The sequence below is a fragment of the Dromiciops gliroides genome, chromosome 2 (assembly GCF_019393635.1).
Source record: "Dromiciops gliroides isolate mDroGli1 chromosome 2, mDroGli1.pri, whole genome shotgun sequence".
Lineage (NCBI taxonomy): Eukaryota > Metazoa > Chordata > Mammalia > Microbiotheria > Microbiotheriidae > Dromiciops > Dromiciops gliroides.
Window position 1 is genome coordinate 616,592,486 of NC_057862.1, and position 18,196 is coordinate 616,610,681.

The window sequence follows — 18,196 nt, forward strand, 5'->3', positions numbered from 1 at the left end:
TTAATTCTAATATTATATAAACTACTTGGGAAAATAGGCAAAGGAATCCTACCATATTCCTTTTATGACACAAATATGGTGCTGATACCTAAACCAGGAAGACTAAAAACAGAGAAAGGAAACTATAGACCAATTTCCCTAATGAATATTAAGGCAAAATTTTAAAATAAAATACTAGAAAGGAAATTACAACAATATATCAGAAAGGTCATATACTATGATCAGGTTGGAGTTATTGCAGGAATGCAAGGCTGATTCTATATTAGGACAAGTACCTGCATAATTGACCATATCAATAACAAAACCAACAAAAATCATAATTATCTCAATAGATACAGAAAAAGCTTTAGACAAAATATAACCCTCATTCCTATTAAAAACTCTAGAAAGTACAAGAATAAATGGAGCTTTCCTTAAAGTGATTAGTATTTATCTAAAACCAACAGCAAGTATTATCTGTAACAGGGATAAGCTAGAAACCTGCCCAATAAGATCAGTAATGAAGCAAGGATGCCCATTATCACTGCTATTATTCAATATTGTACTATAAATGCTATAGCAATAAAAGAAGAAAAAACGTAAGGAATTAGAATAGGCAATGAATAAACAAAATTATCATGCTTTGCAGATGATATGATGGTATACTTGGAGAAGAAAGTCAACTAAAAAACTAGCTGAAATAATTAACAACTTTAGCAAAGTCACAGGATATAAAACAAACCCACATAAATCACCAGCATATCTACATATTATCAACAAAATCCTGTAGCAAGAGATAGAGAACTTTCACTTAAAATAACTATAGACTATGTAAAATACTTGGGTGTCTACCTGCAAAGATAAACCCAGGAACTATATGAATACAATTACAAAATATATTTCACACAAATAAAGTCAGGTCGAAACAACTGGAAACATATTAACTGCTAATGGGTAAGCCCAGCCAATGTAATGAAAATGACAATTCTACCTAAATTAATATACTTGTTCAGTGCCATGCCAATCAAACTAGCAAAAATGTATTTTATAGATCTTGGAAAAGTAATAACAAAATTCATCTGTAAGTACAAAGGGTCAAAAATATCAAGGGACTTAAAAAACAAATGTGAAGGAAGGTAGCCTAACCATATGAAACCTCAAACTTTATTACAAAGCAGTAATAATCATCAAAACAATCTGGTACTGGCTAAGAAATAGGGGCGTGGATTAGTGGAATAGATTAGGTACACAATACATGGTAAGAAACAATAATAGTAATCTAGCATTTGGTAAATGCAAAGATCCAGACTTTTGGGACAAAAATTCACTATTTGATAAAAGCTTCTAGGAAAACTGAAAAAGTTTGGCAGAAACTAGGTATAGCCCAACACCTTACCCCATAAACCTAGATAAGGTCAAAATAGGTACATGATTTAGATGTGAAGGGTAAGCAAAAAAGGAAAGTGTGGAATAGTTTACCTGTCAGATATATAGACAAGGGAAGAATTTATTACCAAACAAGAGAGAGAAAGCATTAATGGATATAAAATGGACAATTTTCATTATATTAAACTGAAAAGGTTTTGTGCAAACTTGCTACCTACCTCCCCATAGAGAAGAGAAAGATTCATAGCACAAATTAAAACATACAGGTATATATTTTTAGACATGTCTACTGTGGAAATTTATTTTGCTTGATTATCCATGTTCTTAATAGGTGTTTTGCTGATTCTTGATTTCTCAATTTTCTTAATTTCTCAATTGTGAAGAATGGGGTGGGATGGGAGTAAGAGAAGGTAAATGTTTGTTGACTGAAAAAATAATAATTCTTTTTAAAAGGGAAAAAAAGCCAGGAAAAACTAGAATGGAGTACTCAGGTCTTTGAGATTGCTGATCTACCAAACTATCAGAGTAAGATGTTTCAGTGGTCATATAACTTGGGACGTTGGAGTGTAGCTAGAATAATCTATAAAGGACAAACAAATTTCAGAACTTTTTGAGCTTTCGAGGACTTTGTCTTAAGTCTATATTCTGAGTTAAGGAAGTCAGGAGACTTTAAAATTATATTTACAGAGTGATAATCAACTCCAGATAATCTAAACATTATATTTACAAAGAGATAGATCATAAACTAAAATCATTAGAGAAAAATGTTTTATTCATATACATGGTCCAATTTCTGACTTTATTATTATCAATAAATCCTGATACAGAAATTCCCTTTATATTCTAAAATATTTATTTTGTTAAAGAAAAATTTAAATCCCTGGTTTTTAATTTTTAAATAGGTGTTGTTTTCTTTATAAAAAAAAAATTTAAGAGGCAGCTAGGTAGTGCAATGGATAAAGCACCAGCCCTGGATTCAGGAGTACCTGAGTTCAAAACCAGCCTCAGACACTTGATACTTACTAGCCCTGTGACCCTGGGCAAGTCACTTAACCCCCATTGCCCTTCATGAATGAACAAACAAATAAATAAATAAATGCTTAAACGACAATAACCTGAACTGTTACATTTTACTTGTATTTGTTTTATGCTTAGGAAACAGAGTACTAGGCAATTCGTAGATTACCTTCTAGAGTTTTCATAAGGCTATTGAAAGAACAAAGCTTTGCAAATCCTAAAGCATTATATTACATGTGAGATACTGCTGCTGATGGTGGTGGTGATAGTGATGGTAGTGATGATGGTGGTAGTGGTGGTGAAAAAGAAGAAAGAAATAATCCCAAGAACTGACATATTGTGTCAAACTCATGAGTCACATAGCTCAATATTCTGTTGCCAAGAGGACTCAAAGGACATGCCATAAGAGGGTACAGCTGTCAACCTCCTTGGTGCCAACCTTCAAAGTCAGTTATAATTCAGTTTTCTTAGTAGCCATAACAACTCTGCCATTTATATTTGCCCACACCCTTCTATAAACCTCTTCCATTTTCTACCTATACTTCTTTGGAGGTGATGAGTTCCAAGAATAGCATTTGTAATCCAGCCATCACCAGGCTGCAGTATTTAAGTGGAACACGAGGTTACTAGCCAACAGTTGGGCAAATTTATTGAGTACTTGCAGGTGGCAGCCACGTGGTCTCAATGCCTTAAATGGTTTTTGTTGTTAATTGGACTTAGAACTTCCTGTTGCCCTTACAATAGTTAATTCAATGTAAGCAACATTTTGTAGACTTACCCTCCTTCACTTTCTGCTTCTTCTGAACTATTGCTAGTTGAGATGCCTCTGCTTGCCTCAGCTTTTTTCTTTCTAGCTGCTTGATGCTGAGGGCTTGTCCTGTGCATAGCGGTCTTCCCTCGGAGTTCAACTCGTACGTGTTTCTCCAACTCTGGAATAGCTTCTTTGAGAAATTTGACTTCCTCTTTGAGTTCTTCCACACTCATCAGCAAATCGTTTAATTTCTCCAGTATCTGAAACTGACTTTGCTGTAATACCACTACTGTTCCTCTTTCATTATGAACTGCATCTTGCAAGTTAATTGAATGAAACTCATTGCTCAATGACAGAAATTTAGGCAAATTCATTGTTGTACCAAGTTTACGAATTTTTTGGTACCACACAATGATCAAGCTTATTCCAGCAGTCCCCATCATGATGCCTAACATTAGTCCTTTACTTGCAGCTTGAGACATTTCTCTGTTCTTTCGTCTCTGAAATTACAAATATAGATGAATATTTTTTTTGCTTTGTCCAATAAAAGCAATAATGTGTAGTTCATTTAAAACAATTATATACCCAAGACCATATATATATTTAAAATTTATAAAAATGGAAATAAACATAATATATAAAATATTATTAGTTCCATGTCTAGAGAGTAAAATCCAAATAAATTATTCTAAAAAAAAATTTATTGAATTCTCTTGTGATAACATCTCCATTAAATCAATCCAAAAAAAAAAAAACCATCTAAAAGTCGCAGCTACCTGCTGATACACTGCAAAGGAACACTATTTGTGAAACTTTCATAAAAATCTAACTTGTTACTAAACATTCACAAGTGGTTTCTATTTTTTAAAAAATGTGTTCTTTAGGACTGGTTCATAGAAATTGCTGAGGATATTAACCACCAAAGGCCTAAGATTTTCTGAGAAAATGACTATATTCTGTAAAAAATATAGAATAAACTACAGAAATTCAGTAGCATGTGAAATATAATGGTTTCCCCAAAAGGTACATATTGTAAAGATGCACATTTTCGTATTCTGAACTTTTATTATAAAGTAGTATAAGCTCTTTAATATTTGTAAACTCTGTTATAGATTACCGTTTGTTATATTCTGTTTAGTTTTATTTTTTCCAATAGTTTTACCCCACAGTCCTTTCATAGCAACCTTATAAATAAAATTTGAATCATATAAACTAGCGAAACACATGAAGTTCATGAAGTTCTGTCCACAAAAATTTTACAATCAGAATTAGGGAGCCAGGAGGAAATTTAGTAATGATCTAATCCAACCTACTACACTATACTGAATACTGAGTCTCAGAGAATTTAAATCACTCACAAAGGTCACAGGGCTAGTTAGCCCAAACTAGCACCCAGTGTTCCTAATTTCCACTGTACACAGTATTCTTGTAGCTTTACTACACTTGTAGCTTTGATGTTATACTATATTTCAAAAACTGATATTAAGAAGAACAATACTTTTATTTTTTCCAAAATGATACTTATAAAAGTGCCTTATTTGTGTAAGCAAGAATTTCCTAAGTGCCTACTATGTGCCAGGCACTGTACTCTGCAGGGAGGCACAAAGAAAGGCCAAAAAACAGTCTGTGTCCTTAAGGAGCTCTATTGTGAAATGAGGTATTTCCATGTGAATGAGTTTTCAAAATTACTGAAATTTATCACCTTTTGGGGGGCAGCTTGGTCACACAGTAGAGAGAGTGCCAGGCCTGGAGTCAGGAAGACTCATCTTCCTGAGTTCAAACCTGGCCTCAGACAATGTGGTCATGGCAAGTCACTTAATCCTGTTTGCCTCATCTGTAAAATGAGCTAGAGAAGGAAATGGCAAATCAATCCAGTATTTCTGCCAAGAAAACTCCAGATGGGATCACAAAGAGTCAGACATGACTAAAAAATGTCTGAACACAACCACCTTTTTAAACACCAAAATGCTTTAATTGTATGTTCTGAACAGGTGAGGAAGCCAGATGAATGAGTTGTTATTCTATTTACAGAGTGGTAAATTATCCCTAAATAATCTAAGTAATATTCTATTTATAAAAAATAAGATTGGGGGCAGCTAGGTGGCACAGTGGATAAAGCACTGGCCCTGGATTCAGGAGTACCTGGGTTCAGATCCGGCCTCAGACACTTGACACTTACTAGCTGTGTGACCCTGGGCAGGTCACTTAACCCCCATTGACCCACCAAAAAAAAATAAATAAGATCATAAACTAAGAATCACAAGGAATAAAAATAAATGTGTTTTACTAAATACATATTTTTGGTTCAGTCTTGTGACTTCATTCTTGATGTAGAAACTTCTTTTACTAATGCAAACCAACAACTCATCTATAACTTAAGAATCTTAAGAGAGATGTTTGGGGGAACTAACAGGTTAAGGAACTTGTTTATGGTTAACTAGCTGGTTAGAGTCAGAAACAGGCCAAGAACCTAGGTATACCTAACTCTCCAAGGCCATTCCTCTATTCAGTAGACTACAATGTCTCTCTATATATAAAGAATGAGTTAAAATGTTAAGAAGTACACAAATGTAAAGAGAAGGATAAAATATTGTATGTGATAAGGTAAATTCATAGTTGTTAGTAATATATTATTCAAAGGCAGTAATTACAATGTGGATAAGAAAAATTAGAAACTAAAAATGAAAGAATCCCCCTCTCTAAAATCTGAGTAACTTAGATAAGCAACAATTTGAAAGTGCAATTAGGGGGCAGCTAGGTGGCACAGTGGATAGAGCACCGGCCCTGGAGTCAGGAGTACCTGAGTTCAAATCCAGCCTCAGACACTTAACACTTACTAGCTGTGTGACCCTGGGCAAGTCGCTTAACCCCAATTGCCTCACTAAAAAAAAAAAGTGCAATTAGAAAGGATGAATAACAAAATATTAAAAAACAAATATAACAAAAATTCCATAGGCATGAATTATAACATAAAATGCTAAATAAGATACATCACCATTTCAAAGCTCAAAACTTTTTCATTAAGTTATTAAAATTTTCAACTGCAAGTGCCTTTACAAGTCATCTATCAATCATTCAACAAGCATTTAATAAGCTCCAATTAGGTGCCAAACACTATGCCAGAAGGTGTGGATTTTTTAAAAACGGAAGTTTATATCCTTATGGAACTGATCTTCTATCAGGAGAAACAGATGTACATGGATAGCATGTACACAATCGACATAAGTTAAATTCTTGCAGCATCTGGAAAGGACTCCTATAAGAAATGGTGTTTGAAATGAGTTTTGAAGGAAATCAGGGGTTCTAAAGAGGTGCCGGTTATCTACGTCCAGGTCCTTCATTTCATAGATAAGGGACAACTTCCAAAATTTACTACTTGCTGGAAATTTTCATTTAAATTATGCAACTTAATTGATCCAAAAAACAAGTTTAGAAATATTACCTTTCAGAAAGGGAAACTGGCCTAGAAGCTCAGAGCTAAAGAGTGTGGCAGGGCCTCAAGTTCACCTATGTTAGATCAACAACTTTAGTATTATTGCTTTGGTGTAGGAAAGGACTGGTGTGGGGGGAGGAGGGTTGGTTAGATGGCTGAACCAAGTGCTCAAAGGCTGGAGAAGAAGCAAGTTTAGATTATTTATCTTGTAGGAAGCCTTTGGCAGCTAGGTGGCAGCTAGAATGCTAGACTTGGAGTCAGGAAGACCTGAATTTGGATCCTGCCTCAGATACTACCTATGTGGTATGGGTCAAGTCATTTAATCTATTTCAGCCTCAATTTCCTTATCTATAAAACGGGGATAATAACAGCTACTTCCCAGGGTTGGGGCAAGTAAGTGGTGCAGTGCATAGAATGCCAGGCTAGAATCAGAAAGACTCATCTTCCTGAGGTCAAATATGGCCTTAGATACTCACTAGTTGTGGAACTCTGGGCAAGTCATTTAATCCTTTTTGCCTTAGTTTCCTCATCTGTAAAATGAACTAGAAAAGGAAATGGTAAACCATTCCATATCTTTGCCAAGAAAACCCCAAATGGAGTGATGAAGAGTCATACACAACTGAAAAATGACTGAACAACTGAAAAACATCCTGGGGTCACTGTGAGAATAAGATAACATATGTAAATTGCTTTATAAACCTTAAAATGCTAGCTATCGTCATCATCATTATGTATCATATATCACATGTATTATATAATGAAGACAGGTGAATTTGGCATTAATTTGTCTTGGAAGTTTTTTTTTTTAATTTATAAACATGAATTATCAGGTATTATGATCATCCTTAAGAAGAGTCCTAGATTTGGGGTCAGGGTGGGGAATGAAGGTTATTAGAATAGAGAAAAGCTGTTATGGTGTTATGATAGTTGAGAAGAAAGAAAAATGTGAATAAAGAAAAGAGGGAACTGCACAGTCAAGAAGGTGAGAAAAAGTAGAGAAGGGTGTTAAGAACTGAAAGTATTGGAAACAATCAAGGCTGACACTATATTGAGTAGTTAGGGAACTTATGCCAAAAGGACACCTAGGAAAGAAGTTAATGAGGACAAATTTAAGGGCAGAAAAAATAGAGAAGCTTAAACAAGACAAGTTTATCTCACTTGGGATGTCCAGGAGCTGAGTAAGAGCAATTTTAGCTCAATATAAGCTGTGACTATATCCAGAGAACTATTCAGGAGGGGCTGGTTCCCCCCAATTCTTAACCTCAGAAGGGCTTCTCTTCTTTTGTTTCAAAGGGAAGGTTAGGCCTGGAGAATGGGCCTGAAAGGGCTATTTTCACCCTGTTCTGTGCCTCAATTGATTTCAATCTTCTTTCATACTTTTATCTGTTTTGGAGAGGAGATACAATTTCTCCTTTTACGGTGGTCTTTATCTCATCCCCTAATACTTTCTCTAGGAGCTTACTCCAATAAGTATCTCCTCTCCCTCAATCAACTTCCATCTCTTCCTCTCCATTGACTCTTTCCCCAGAGCATACAAATATGTTCAGATCTCTCCTATCTTGGAAAAAAATTTTTTCCCTTAATGGTGATACTCCCCTGAGTTACTGTCCTATTTTTCTCGTTTAACAATAAACTTGAAAAAGTAGTCTGTCTTCACTGCCTGAATTTCTTCACTACCAACTCACACTTTAAAGTTTATGAAACCTGATTTTATTTTTAATATTCTATCAAATCTACTCACTTCTATAATGACAAATGACTGCCTAATCACAATGTGAGGTCTTTACTCAGTGCTCATTCTTCCTCCCCTTTGTTGCTTTAGACACTATAGAATATCAAGTCCTTGAAGTTCTCAACCATCTGCACATCTTGTTGGTTTTCTTACTTCTCTTAAACACAAACTATACCTTCTCTGAGCCTCCTGCCTCGGCCCTTTCTTCTTTATTCTCTATATCTTCTCCCTCAGAGATCTCATCCATTCTAATGAATCCACTCTATTACTTCCATTATGGTTCTAAATTTTGATCGTTTCTATAGAAAACTTTGTTTCTGGAGATTTCCACTTGGAAACCCCACTATCATCTGAGTAAAAGTGTATTTCCAGTCAACTTAGTTCTCCTTCTAGGCTTCCATATTTCTTCAAGAAAACCCCTTTCTAACATGAATATTGGTAGATTTGGAGTCAGAGTATCTATGTAGTTCAAATTCTGCCTCACTTACTACTTGTGTGATCTTGCATGGTGTGCTAGATTAAATGACCTCTGAGGTCCTGTCCACCTCGCTATCATAGATCCTATGGCATCAGATTTGTCTTTGGTTCTTCTCATTCTCCTTACTCTGGAAATTCAACTAATCAACTTTTACCTCAGAATGTTTCTTTTTTCTTTGTTTGTTTGGTTTGGTTTGGTTTTTTGGGTGAGGCAATTAGGGTTAAGTGACTTGCCCAGGGTCACACAGCTAGTAAGTGTTAAGTGTCTGAGGCCGGATTTGAACTCAGGTCCTCCTGAATCCAAGGCTGGTGTTCTATCCAGTGTGCCACCTAGTTGCCCCCAGAATATTTCTAATAGTGATATCTCTACTGTCTTCACCATAATCCAGTCCCTCACCAATCCATATTGCAATGGTTTTCTAATTCATCTTCCTCTGAATCCAATCCATTGTACACACTGTTGTTAGATCAAGCCTCCTCTTTCATTAATTCTTTCCTCCTTGGTGTAACTCATTTTTCCTTCTTAGAATGCCCTCCTCATCTCCAGATATCTAAGTTTAAAGTTCAGCTCAAAGAATTGGAGTAGAAAGGGACCTTGGTCTAACCTCCAATCCAATGTGGGGCATCCATTTTATAATATTAACAGATAGTTGTCCATTCTCTGTTGGTATATTTCAAAGTCAATCCAAAGAGTAGGTTTCTTTTTGGTAAGATTACTAAGATAGTAATTAAAGCAATGTTAAAGATAAGGTAAATTTTTATTTTTAACAAGGTTAAAGTCCTATTTTCTTTGAAGGCTTATCAAGTAACCCTGTCCTATGATCATCTTTTCCTCTTCTAAACTGCAGTAATATGTACTGTATATAACACTTATTTAGTACTTACATTAAATTGTAAGCTCCCTAACTCAGGCACTGTCTTCTGCTTTTTTATATTCCCAGTGCTTAGCACAGTGCCTGCCACACACTTAACAAATGTTTATTGATTGACTGATTACTTATCACATGCTGTCTCTCAGTATTATTTCATGTATACATCACATCTCCCTACTCAGTCTATAAGGTTCTTGGGGACAGGACCCATATACTTTACTTTTTTGTATCCCTAATACCAAACGTGGTGCCTTGTACTTTGTATGTACTCAATACACTTACTGCTTTAACTAAATTCAATCAATATTTATTCATTAATATTATTATTCTATGTGCAAGTCTAAGTAGAAAATAAATAGGAATACCACCATGAGAGCTATAGAAGAGGCAACTGAAATTACTTCAGGCTAGAAAAATCAGGAACATCCCTTTCTCTCTATGAGTCCTCAAATTCACTCCCAAACTCCTCAGATGACTTTACCCTCTGCTTTAAGAGGGTAAAGAAACTGAAACCATTTAAAAAAACAACATCAACCTCCTTCCTCTAGACTTCCTAACCTCTTGGTGTCCTCACCCATTCGTTTCTCCTTCTCTCTAGTCTCAGAAAGGAGGGCTCTATTTCTTGAGGCAGCCAGGTGGACAGACTAGTGGATAGAACACTGGCCTCCTATGAGTGTCATGCAGCTGCTTAAGTATTTGAGGCAGATTTTGAATTCAGGCCTTCCTGGCTCCAGGTCCACTTTTCTATTCACTGTACCACCTAGCTGACTCAGAAAAAGCCATATCTATATCGCTATAGATGAGCCTTGACTGATTTAATATTCTAAGAGGTGGAGTAAAGAGGTGTGCATTCTGGCAAGTGAGGAACAACTTGGGCAAAGTCATAGTGGTGGAAGATATGGTTGGTGTAGGCCGATTTGATAGGACATAGAAGAGCAACAACAATAGCATTGTAAATGGTCCTTTCCCAAAAGTCATACTTTTAGCTGTGTGTTTAGTACATGTTATTAGAATATTCCTTAGCCACAGAATGAGAGGGTTAATTTAGATGGTTTCTAAGGTCTTTTCCAGCTCTAAGTTCTCATATATGGGTACAGAAAAGAATTTTGTTTTGTTTTGTTTTGTTTTCCAAAATGGTAATGTGTTTCTGGTTTAGTCAACAAGTCTCTTACAGAAGTTGACCAAGGCAATGGCCTTGTGGGTAATGACAATCCTAGCAATTGTTCATAGGACTACAGATTTATAACTGGAAGGAACCTCAGAGATCACCAAAAAACTTTTATTTTACAGATGAGGAGACTGAGGCTCAGAGAGATGAAGTGATTTGGTAATGTTCAGAAAGCTGGTTAAGTGTCCTAGGCAGGGCACAATTTTAGGACATAAGGTCAAATCCAGTACTCTTTCCTCTAAGTATGACAGTAGGAATTCCCAAGGAGAGTTGATGAACTGAAAATGTTCAAAAATATTTTGTACCAAACTTGGGGACCATCTTTTATATTATTATCATTGTTTCTGTTATAGTAATGAAGGGATCCCTTCATTTTTGGTTTACCAAATACTAGTTGTATGCAAATGTAGTTCACATTTTTCTTAAAAATATGACAATCTAGGTAGGCAGAGAAATCATGTATGAAACTCTCTAATCAAGCCAAGCTGGTTGGGAGTAATAGAAGATTCTCTTATCTGAAAAGAATGCCTGGTCAGGTAAATTGGTGATGATGTGGCAAAAAACAAAAAGAAGTAAAAGAAACATGGGTAGTGAATGGGGTATCAGCCTCAGAGTCAAGAAGACCTGGGATCAAGGCCTGCTTGTGACACATATAAGCCACATGACTATGGGCAAGTCACTTAATATTTCAGTGTTCTAGTTATAGAGAAAATGCCATTGAAACTAGATTTTGGGGAGAATTTAACTGTTTCATGCCTCTTTGAAAGGCACCCCAAAATCTTCAATACCTCCTTTTCCACTAATTATTCTAAAAAACAAAACTCAGAGGTAGTTGCTCTTTTCTCTTGATACTCTCTAATAAAGCACACGGTGGACCCTTATCAAATCCTGACAGTTTGAGAAAGAAGGTGCTGTTTTCTTCTCACTGGTGAAAATGACTATGCTAACATGGATACATTCTTTGTTAACAATTTAAGCATCGTCTTTGTTTTAATTAATATCTCTCTCACACACACACACACACACACACACACTCACTCCTGATTTTTTTTTAAACCAAAACTGCTTTTTAAGAAACATCTCTTTCATTACTCTCTCTGGGTTGAGTGGCTCAGGAGAAAAGAATGTCATCTGTGGAATGGTGCCTACACACATTCATCACCCAATCGTGGGGGTGTGACATAAGCCACAGTTTACCTGTCTATATCCCGGGCTGGCTCATTTGTGCAGTAATAGTGGGCTGCTAGGCATTGTTTCCTCACTTAGTTCCCTATACCAATGAAATCACAGGTCCACTTTTATCTATCTACTGTCACTCTGTCCGGCTTTCCACGGTCCCCATGTTTATGTGCACATATTAAAAAAGAAACTCCGTAACAGAAATGGTTTTTTACATGAGCCCCTTAAGTGTTCTATTCAAAATACCACAGACACACACAAACAAATAACAACAACAACAACAAAAACCGCTAAAGGACTACTAAAAAAGGAAGAGAAGCCGGTGTGTGTATTGCAGAAGCCTGGGTTCGGAGGCAGAAGAAAAGGGCCCAAATCCTGACTGATACCCCATTCACTGCCTATGTTTCTTTTACTTCGCCCTCTCTGGGCCTGTTTCCCCCTAGCTATAAAACGTCAGGGCTGAACTAGATCATGCCTCATGCCGCTTCCAGTTCCAGTTCCTGAGCACTACGGAGGAGGGAGCTTAGGGCTAGAGGGCGCTGGGGTCAAATTCTGGCTCAGTCAATCTTGTGACCATGGATAGATTAATATCGCAATGGGGCCTCAGTTTCCCCGGACGTAAAATGAGGGGGTTGGGCTCCGGCACTAGAGCCGGAGGCAGGAGGCATATGGGGAGCGGCGGTTTTCGGGGTTAAGGCCCGCAGCGGCATGTTCCCGCCCCGTTCTCTGGGACCAGGGCAGAGAGGACGCAGGTTGGACCGCGGGAGTGAGGTACGAGAGCAGTTTGGAAGAGGTCGCGCGGGGAACGTCTGGGCTGGGGAAGGCGCAGGCGCATTAGTGGTGCCGCCGCTGCCACCTCCACCTCTTCCTCCTCCTCCTTTCCCTCCCCGCCCCCCTACGCCCGCGCGCCCGCCCTGGTTTCTCCCTCCCCTTACTGTTCACCATCCTCGCTCTAGCGCGCGCGAGCCCCCTTCCCCCGGCCAAAGCCGAGCGCCCCTTCTTGCTCCCCAGCCCCGCCCTCTCCTCCTTACCCCTAGGCCGCGCGTGGGCTTCGTGCCTCGGATAAAGGGTGGCGCGGCCCGGCGCGGCGTGGCGCGGCCGCCCCCCCCCCCACCCCTCTGCTGCCCGTCCCGCGTGATCCGGAAAACCCGGACTGGCTATGCCTCCGCCGGGGTCGGCGCCACACGCACGACCCACCGGCCTCCACACTTCAGGCCGCTGCCCGGCCCGACCCCGTGTCCGAGGCCGGAAGGCGCGAGGCGGACGGCGCTTTTAGCCCGGGCGGGGAGCGTTTCGTCCGGCCTTCTGTAACCTGAGGAAGAAGCCGGGACTGGCGCCAGGCCCTGTGCCCGGGCCGGGCCGGGCCGCCCCGGGGACGCTGGCCCATCGATTTTGGTGACCCGATAAGGGCCGAAGTTTAGAGCTGGAAGGGCCACCCTTCCCCCACCCCGTGTATAGATGAGGACGCTGAGGTTCAGGTGCCTGCGAGCCGGCTGAGCTCCCAGACTGAGGGTCGCACATCTGCCCGGTCCACCCTACCTGCCCACGGGCCTGCCCAAGGCCGGTGTGTGTGCTCGGTGGATACCTGGATTTGTAGTCGGAAGAAATGGGCTCAAATCCCGCCTGATTGGGTATCCCTTCTACTCGCTCTCTGTTTGACCTTGGACGAGTCACTACCTTCCAGATCTCAGTGGTGTTAGCTAAAACAAACAAACAAACAAACGAGGGGGCCAGGGGACAGGACTCTCAGTTCCCTTCCAATTTATGCCTGAGGGGAGAAAGTAGCAGAGGCACTGGGATGGGATATAAAGTAACATGGCATGTTATAGAATTGGAGGAGACCTTAGAGCTCGTGAGACATCTACCTATTAAAGATACATTATATTCAAATATAAAGTTACATTGGCAAAGCATTAAAAGAACTTAAATTTGAGCTACAATTCAGAGATTACCTCCCCACCCCCCAAAAAACCCGCTATTTACAACAAATACAATATATAGCCAATATTTGCTTTAGGTAAACATGGTCAAGCCAAGCTTAGTATAACTCCTCTGTAAAGAATAGCAGTAAGTCTTTGGTTTAACAAATGTTTGGATTGATAAAGTAGATCTCATACTCCCCCAAAAAACAGCTCTGAAAAATAACAAAAAAAACTTCCTGAAAGCTACCATATTTTTAAAGTCTAAAAAAGAAAAAGAAAGAAAAAGCTCTTTTCTCCAGTTTATCTTCCATTCAGCTGTCAGAAATGATTTTCCTTATACACAAGTCTGACCATGTCAGACTTTCTCCCAATTCAGTAAATTCCAGTGATTCCCTATTACCTCCAGAATCAATTTTTAAAATCTTATGTTTGCTGGGGCTGCTAGGTGGCGAAGTGGATAGAGCACCAACCCTGGAGTCAGGAATACCTGAGTTCAAATCCGGCCTCAGACACTTAACACTTACTAGCTGTGTGACCCTGGGCAAGTCACTTAACCCCAATTGCCTCACTTAAAAAAAATCTTATGTTTGAACTTTAAAGCCCTTTATAAACTGTCCCCTTCCTATCTTTCCAGTCTTCTTACATCATAGGGCGTCCCCATATGTTCCCAGTGTACTCCCACAATCTAGTGACACTGGCCATGCTGTTTTCCAAACAAGACACTCCATCTCTTAGCTCTGGGCATTTCCTATCTCCCATGCCTTAAATGCTTTTCCCTCCTCACCTCTTTGTCCTAACTTCTGGGGTTTCCTTCAAATTCCAGCTAAAATCCCACTTTCTACCAAAGCCTTACCCAGTTCCCTTCATGAGAACCTGACTATAAAGAACTTTAAATGCCAAACAGAAGATTTTATATATGACTTTAGACATGATTAGGAGCCACTGGAGTTTATTGAATAGGAGGGTAATTTGGTCAGATCTCCATTCTAGGAATAATAATAATTTGATAACAGGATCAACTGGAGTAGGGAAGAGACTTGAAGCAAGCAAACCAACTAACAGGTGTTTTCAATAGTCCAAGTATAAGGAGATCCACCAGGGTGGTGGCAGTAGCAGATGAGAGAATATAAAAGAGGTGTTATAAAAGTAGAAACAAGAGAATTTGGCAACAGTTTGAATACAGGGTGGGGGAGAGTAAAGAATCTAGGATGACACTCAAGTTAACTCATTTGGATGACTGGGAGAATGATTTCCTGGCTAATGATTAGGAAGTTAGGAAGAGGGAAGGATTTGGGAGGAAAGATGAGTTGGCCTTCAATAAACATTTATTAAAAGCCTACTGTGTGCCACAGCTCTACTATGCTAAATGCTGAGTATACAAAGAAAGGCAAAAGACAGTCCCTGCCCTTAAGGATCTCACAATCTAAGGTAGGTAGGGTGTGGAGGTGGAGGACCCAACAAAAAGTTGAAAATGGGGGAAGGAAAGGGTACTGAGCACTTATAGTTTCTCCAATTGTCCACTCCCCTCCCCCTTCCAGTCAAAGGGAGGGAGGGGCCCAAAGAGCAAGGGTTACTGAGGAGGTCCAAGTTTCAGAATTAATTTGATATCGTAGGAAGATGAGTTTGAGAGACAATGGTGACATCCACGTGAGCAGCCAAGTGAGAAGTTTTGGACATATTGAGTTTAACATGTCTGTGGCACATACAGTACAAGATATCCAATAAACAGGCACTTGAGAATGAATGGAGGTCAGAAGTGAAGGTAGAGCTTGATAAGTCTATTTGAGAATCATCAGCCTAGCTCTGATAATTGAATCCACAGGAGCTGCTGTGATCACCAAGTTCATATAGTATGGAGGGAAAAGAGAAGAGGCCCCAAGACAAAGCTGTGGGGGAAATCCACCAGTAGGACCATGAGACTAATAAAGGATCTGACTAGGTAGGAGAAAAACCAGAATAGTGTCACCAAAGCTAGTGAGAGTTTATCTAGGAGAAGAGGGCAAAGGACAGTGGCAATGGCTGCATATATAGTGTCTCCCAAAAGAATGTGAACTCCTTGAGGTCAGAAATTGTTTTTGCCTTTCTGTGTACCCCTTAGGGCTTATCACAGTACCTGACATATAGTAGGTGATTAAAAAGTGCTTGTAGACTTGAGAATCAAGCCTTACAAATGTAGTGTTAACATTCTGTGTATTAACATGGATTTTTTAAAAAACAGATATGGAATGCTCTGCTCCTAGCAATATGGGGGTTCCATCTTTGTGGGAAACAAAACTACTGTAATTGGGTGACCATTCCCTCATTCTCCAATCTTCAAGATAGCCATTGAGCTTCTAATTATAGTTATCTGTTATAATTAGATATTTGAAGGGATATGAAGGAGTCTCTCGAGTAGGCAGGATAAAAGCTACTTCCAGTCACTTGGTTAGGGAGTCTTTTTGCCCCAAGTCTAACAGCTTAGTCTGACCAAATTAGCTTTCCTCCTGCCGTATACTTACACAATCACAAATAATTTTTTTTTAAAACCACACACTTATTTTAGTGAGCAAGACAGGAATCTGCCAGCCATATAGATTAGTTTAGGCAGTAGAATACACAAGAGCTCTGCCACTGGAAAGAAAATGAAATAACTGCTCAACTCCAGAGAGAGCAATTTCACCTGAGGATTCATCTCTTAGCAGTCTCTGAGGATGCAGGTGCTGGGAATCAAGGGACACATTGGTTGGGGTACTGATTTCCCCACTGCCATCATGCCTGAGGCTCCAGGGACCTCTCCATTTCTCCCACAGAAAGCATTGATACTTTTACTGTATCTTTAGAGTGAATGGAATGCTGAGAAGCTACAGGTTCTCAGAGCAGTTTGTGAGAGCACTAGCAGTTTAACAGGCATTTTAGAGAGTTGACATTCATGGCTGCTGTGAGACTGAGGAACAAAGAAAGTCTTAAAAGACTGAGTGATTTAACTGTTGATGAGAGAGACATTTCCTTAGAGAAGAGTTTAACTTACTTTTATCTTGCAAAGAAATGTCACATCTGTAGTACCCCCTCCCTCACCTCTCTATTAAAAAAAAATCCCTTACCTCTCTATTTTTAAATTGCCTTAAAAAATAACAAATCTATTTTTTTCTCCATCCCACCATGCCATCCATCCTGTTGGGGGAAAAAAAGAGAAAAGAAAAACATATTCCTGGCAAAAAATGTGCAGAGTCAAGCAAAACAAATTCCTTCATTGACTAAAAACAAAATTATACATTATACATATCTCATTCTGTACCCCTAAATCTATCACCTCTAGGTCAGAAGGTAGATAGTATGTTTCATTTTCATTCCTTTGGAAACATAGGTGGTCATTGCTTTGATAATAGTTTTTATAGCTTTCAAAGTTGTCTTTACAATGTTATTAACATAAATTGTTCTTCTGGTTCATTTCATTCTTTGTTTATAAAAGTCTTCAAAATTGTTTATTTTTATAATCTTAGCACTTAAAGTATAAATTGTTCTTCTAGTTCTGCTTACTTCATTCTACATAAGTTCAAATATCTTTCCATTTCTCTTTGATATCATCTATTTCCTGGGGGCAGCTAGTTGGAGCAGTAGATAAAGCACTGCCCCTGGATTCGGGAGGACCAGAGTTCAAATCTGGCCTCAGACACTTTACACTTACTAGCTGTGTGACCCTGGGCAAGTCATTTAACCCTCACTGCCCTGTAAAATAAATAAATAAAAATAAATAAAAGATATAATCTATTTCCTAATTTCTTATAGTACAATAGCATTCCTTCATGTTCATATACCATAATTTATCCAGCCATTCTTCAATTGATGGGCATTCCTTTCATTTCCTGTTTTTAGTTATTTTGTTTATTTTTCTGCTACCACAAAAAGAGTTGCTATAAATATTTTTGTGCATATAGGGCCTGTTCCTATTACTTTGATCACTTTGATCACTTTGATCACTTTAGATATAAGCCTAGCAGTAGCAAAGCTGGGTCAAAGAGCTTACTCTGTTTTGTGTTTCTAGCCAAATGGTTTTCCATAATGGAAATTTAATTTTCTCAGCAGGTGTTTTTTTTTTTTTGGTCATTTCTCAAAATATGATCCCCCTCCCCAAAAAAGAAACAAGAGTCTGCCTTGTGAAACAGAAATGGGAGGTTATGTTTCAAGCAGCAACGGTAGTCTGTATTGTGAAATAATTGCTCTCTTATTGGGGACAGCTAGGAGGCACAGTGGATAAAGCACTGGCCCTGGATTCAGGAGGGCCTGAGTTCAAATCCCACCTC

The 18,196-nt window shown here is 38.8% G+C and overlaps 1 protein-coding gene across 4 annotated transcripts in view; it reads right to left on the reverse strand.

Moving 5' to 3' along the window:
* RMDN2 (regulator of microtubule dynamics 2) overlaps positions 1-13,692 on the reverse strand; it is an 84,910-nt gene extending 71,218 nt beyond the window's left edge. The window contains exons 1-2 of one of the 4 annotated variants that reach the window (XM_043980072.1): positions 13,580-13,692; positions 3,161-3,633 (exon numbers count right to left, since the gene is read on the reverse strand). In XM_043980072.1, the coding sequence (XP_043836007.1) occupies positions 3,161-3,615 (455 nt within the window). In that variant the 5' untranslated portion in view covers positions 3,616-3,633; positions 13,580-13,692. Of the gene's footprint in view, positions 1-3,160; positions 3,634-13,025; positions 13,317-13,533 lie in introns of those variants that run through there. The other 3 variants (XM_043980071.1, XM_043980070.1, XM_043980073.1) reach the window with 3 other exon arrangements.
* Positions 13,693-18,196: the final 4,504 nt, after the last annotated feature.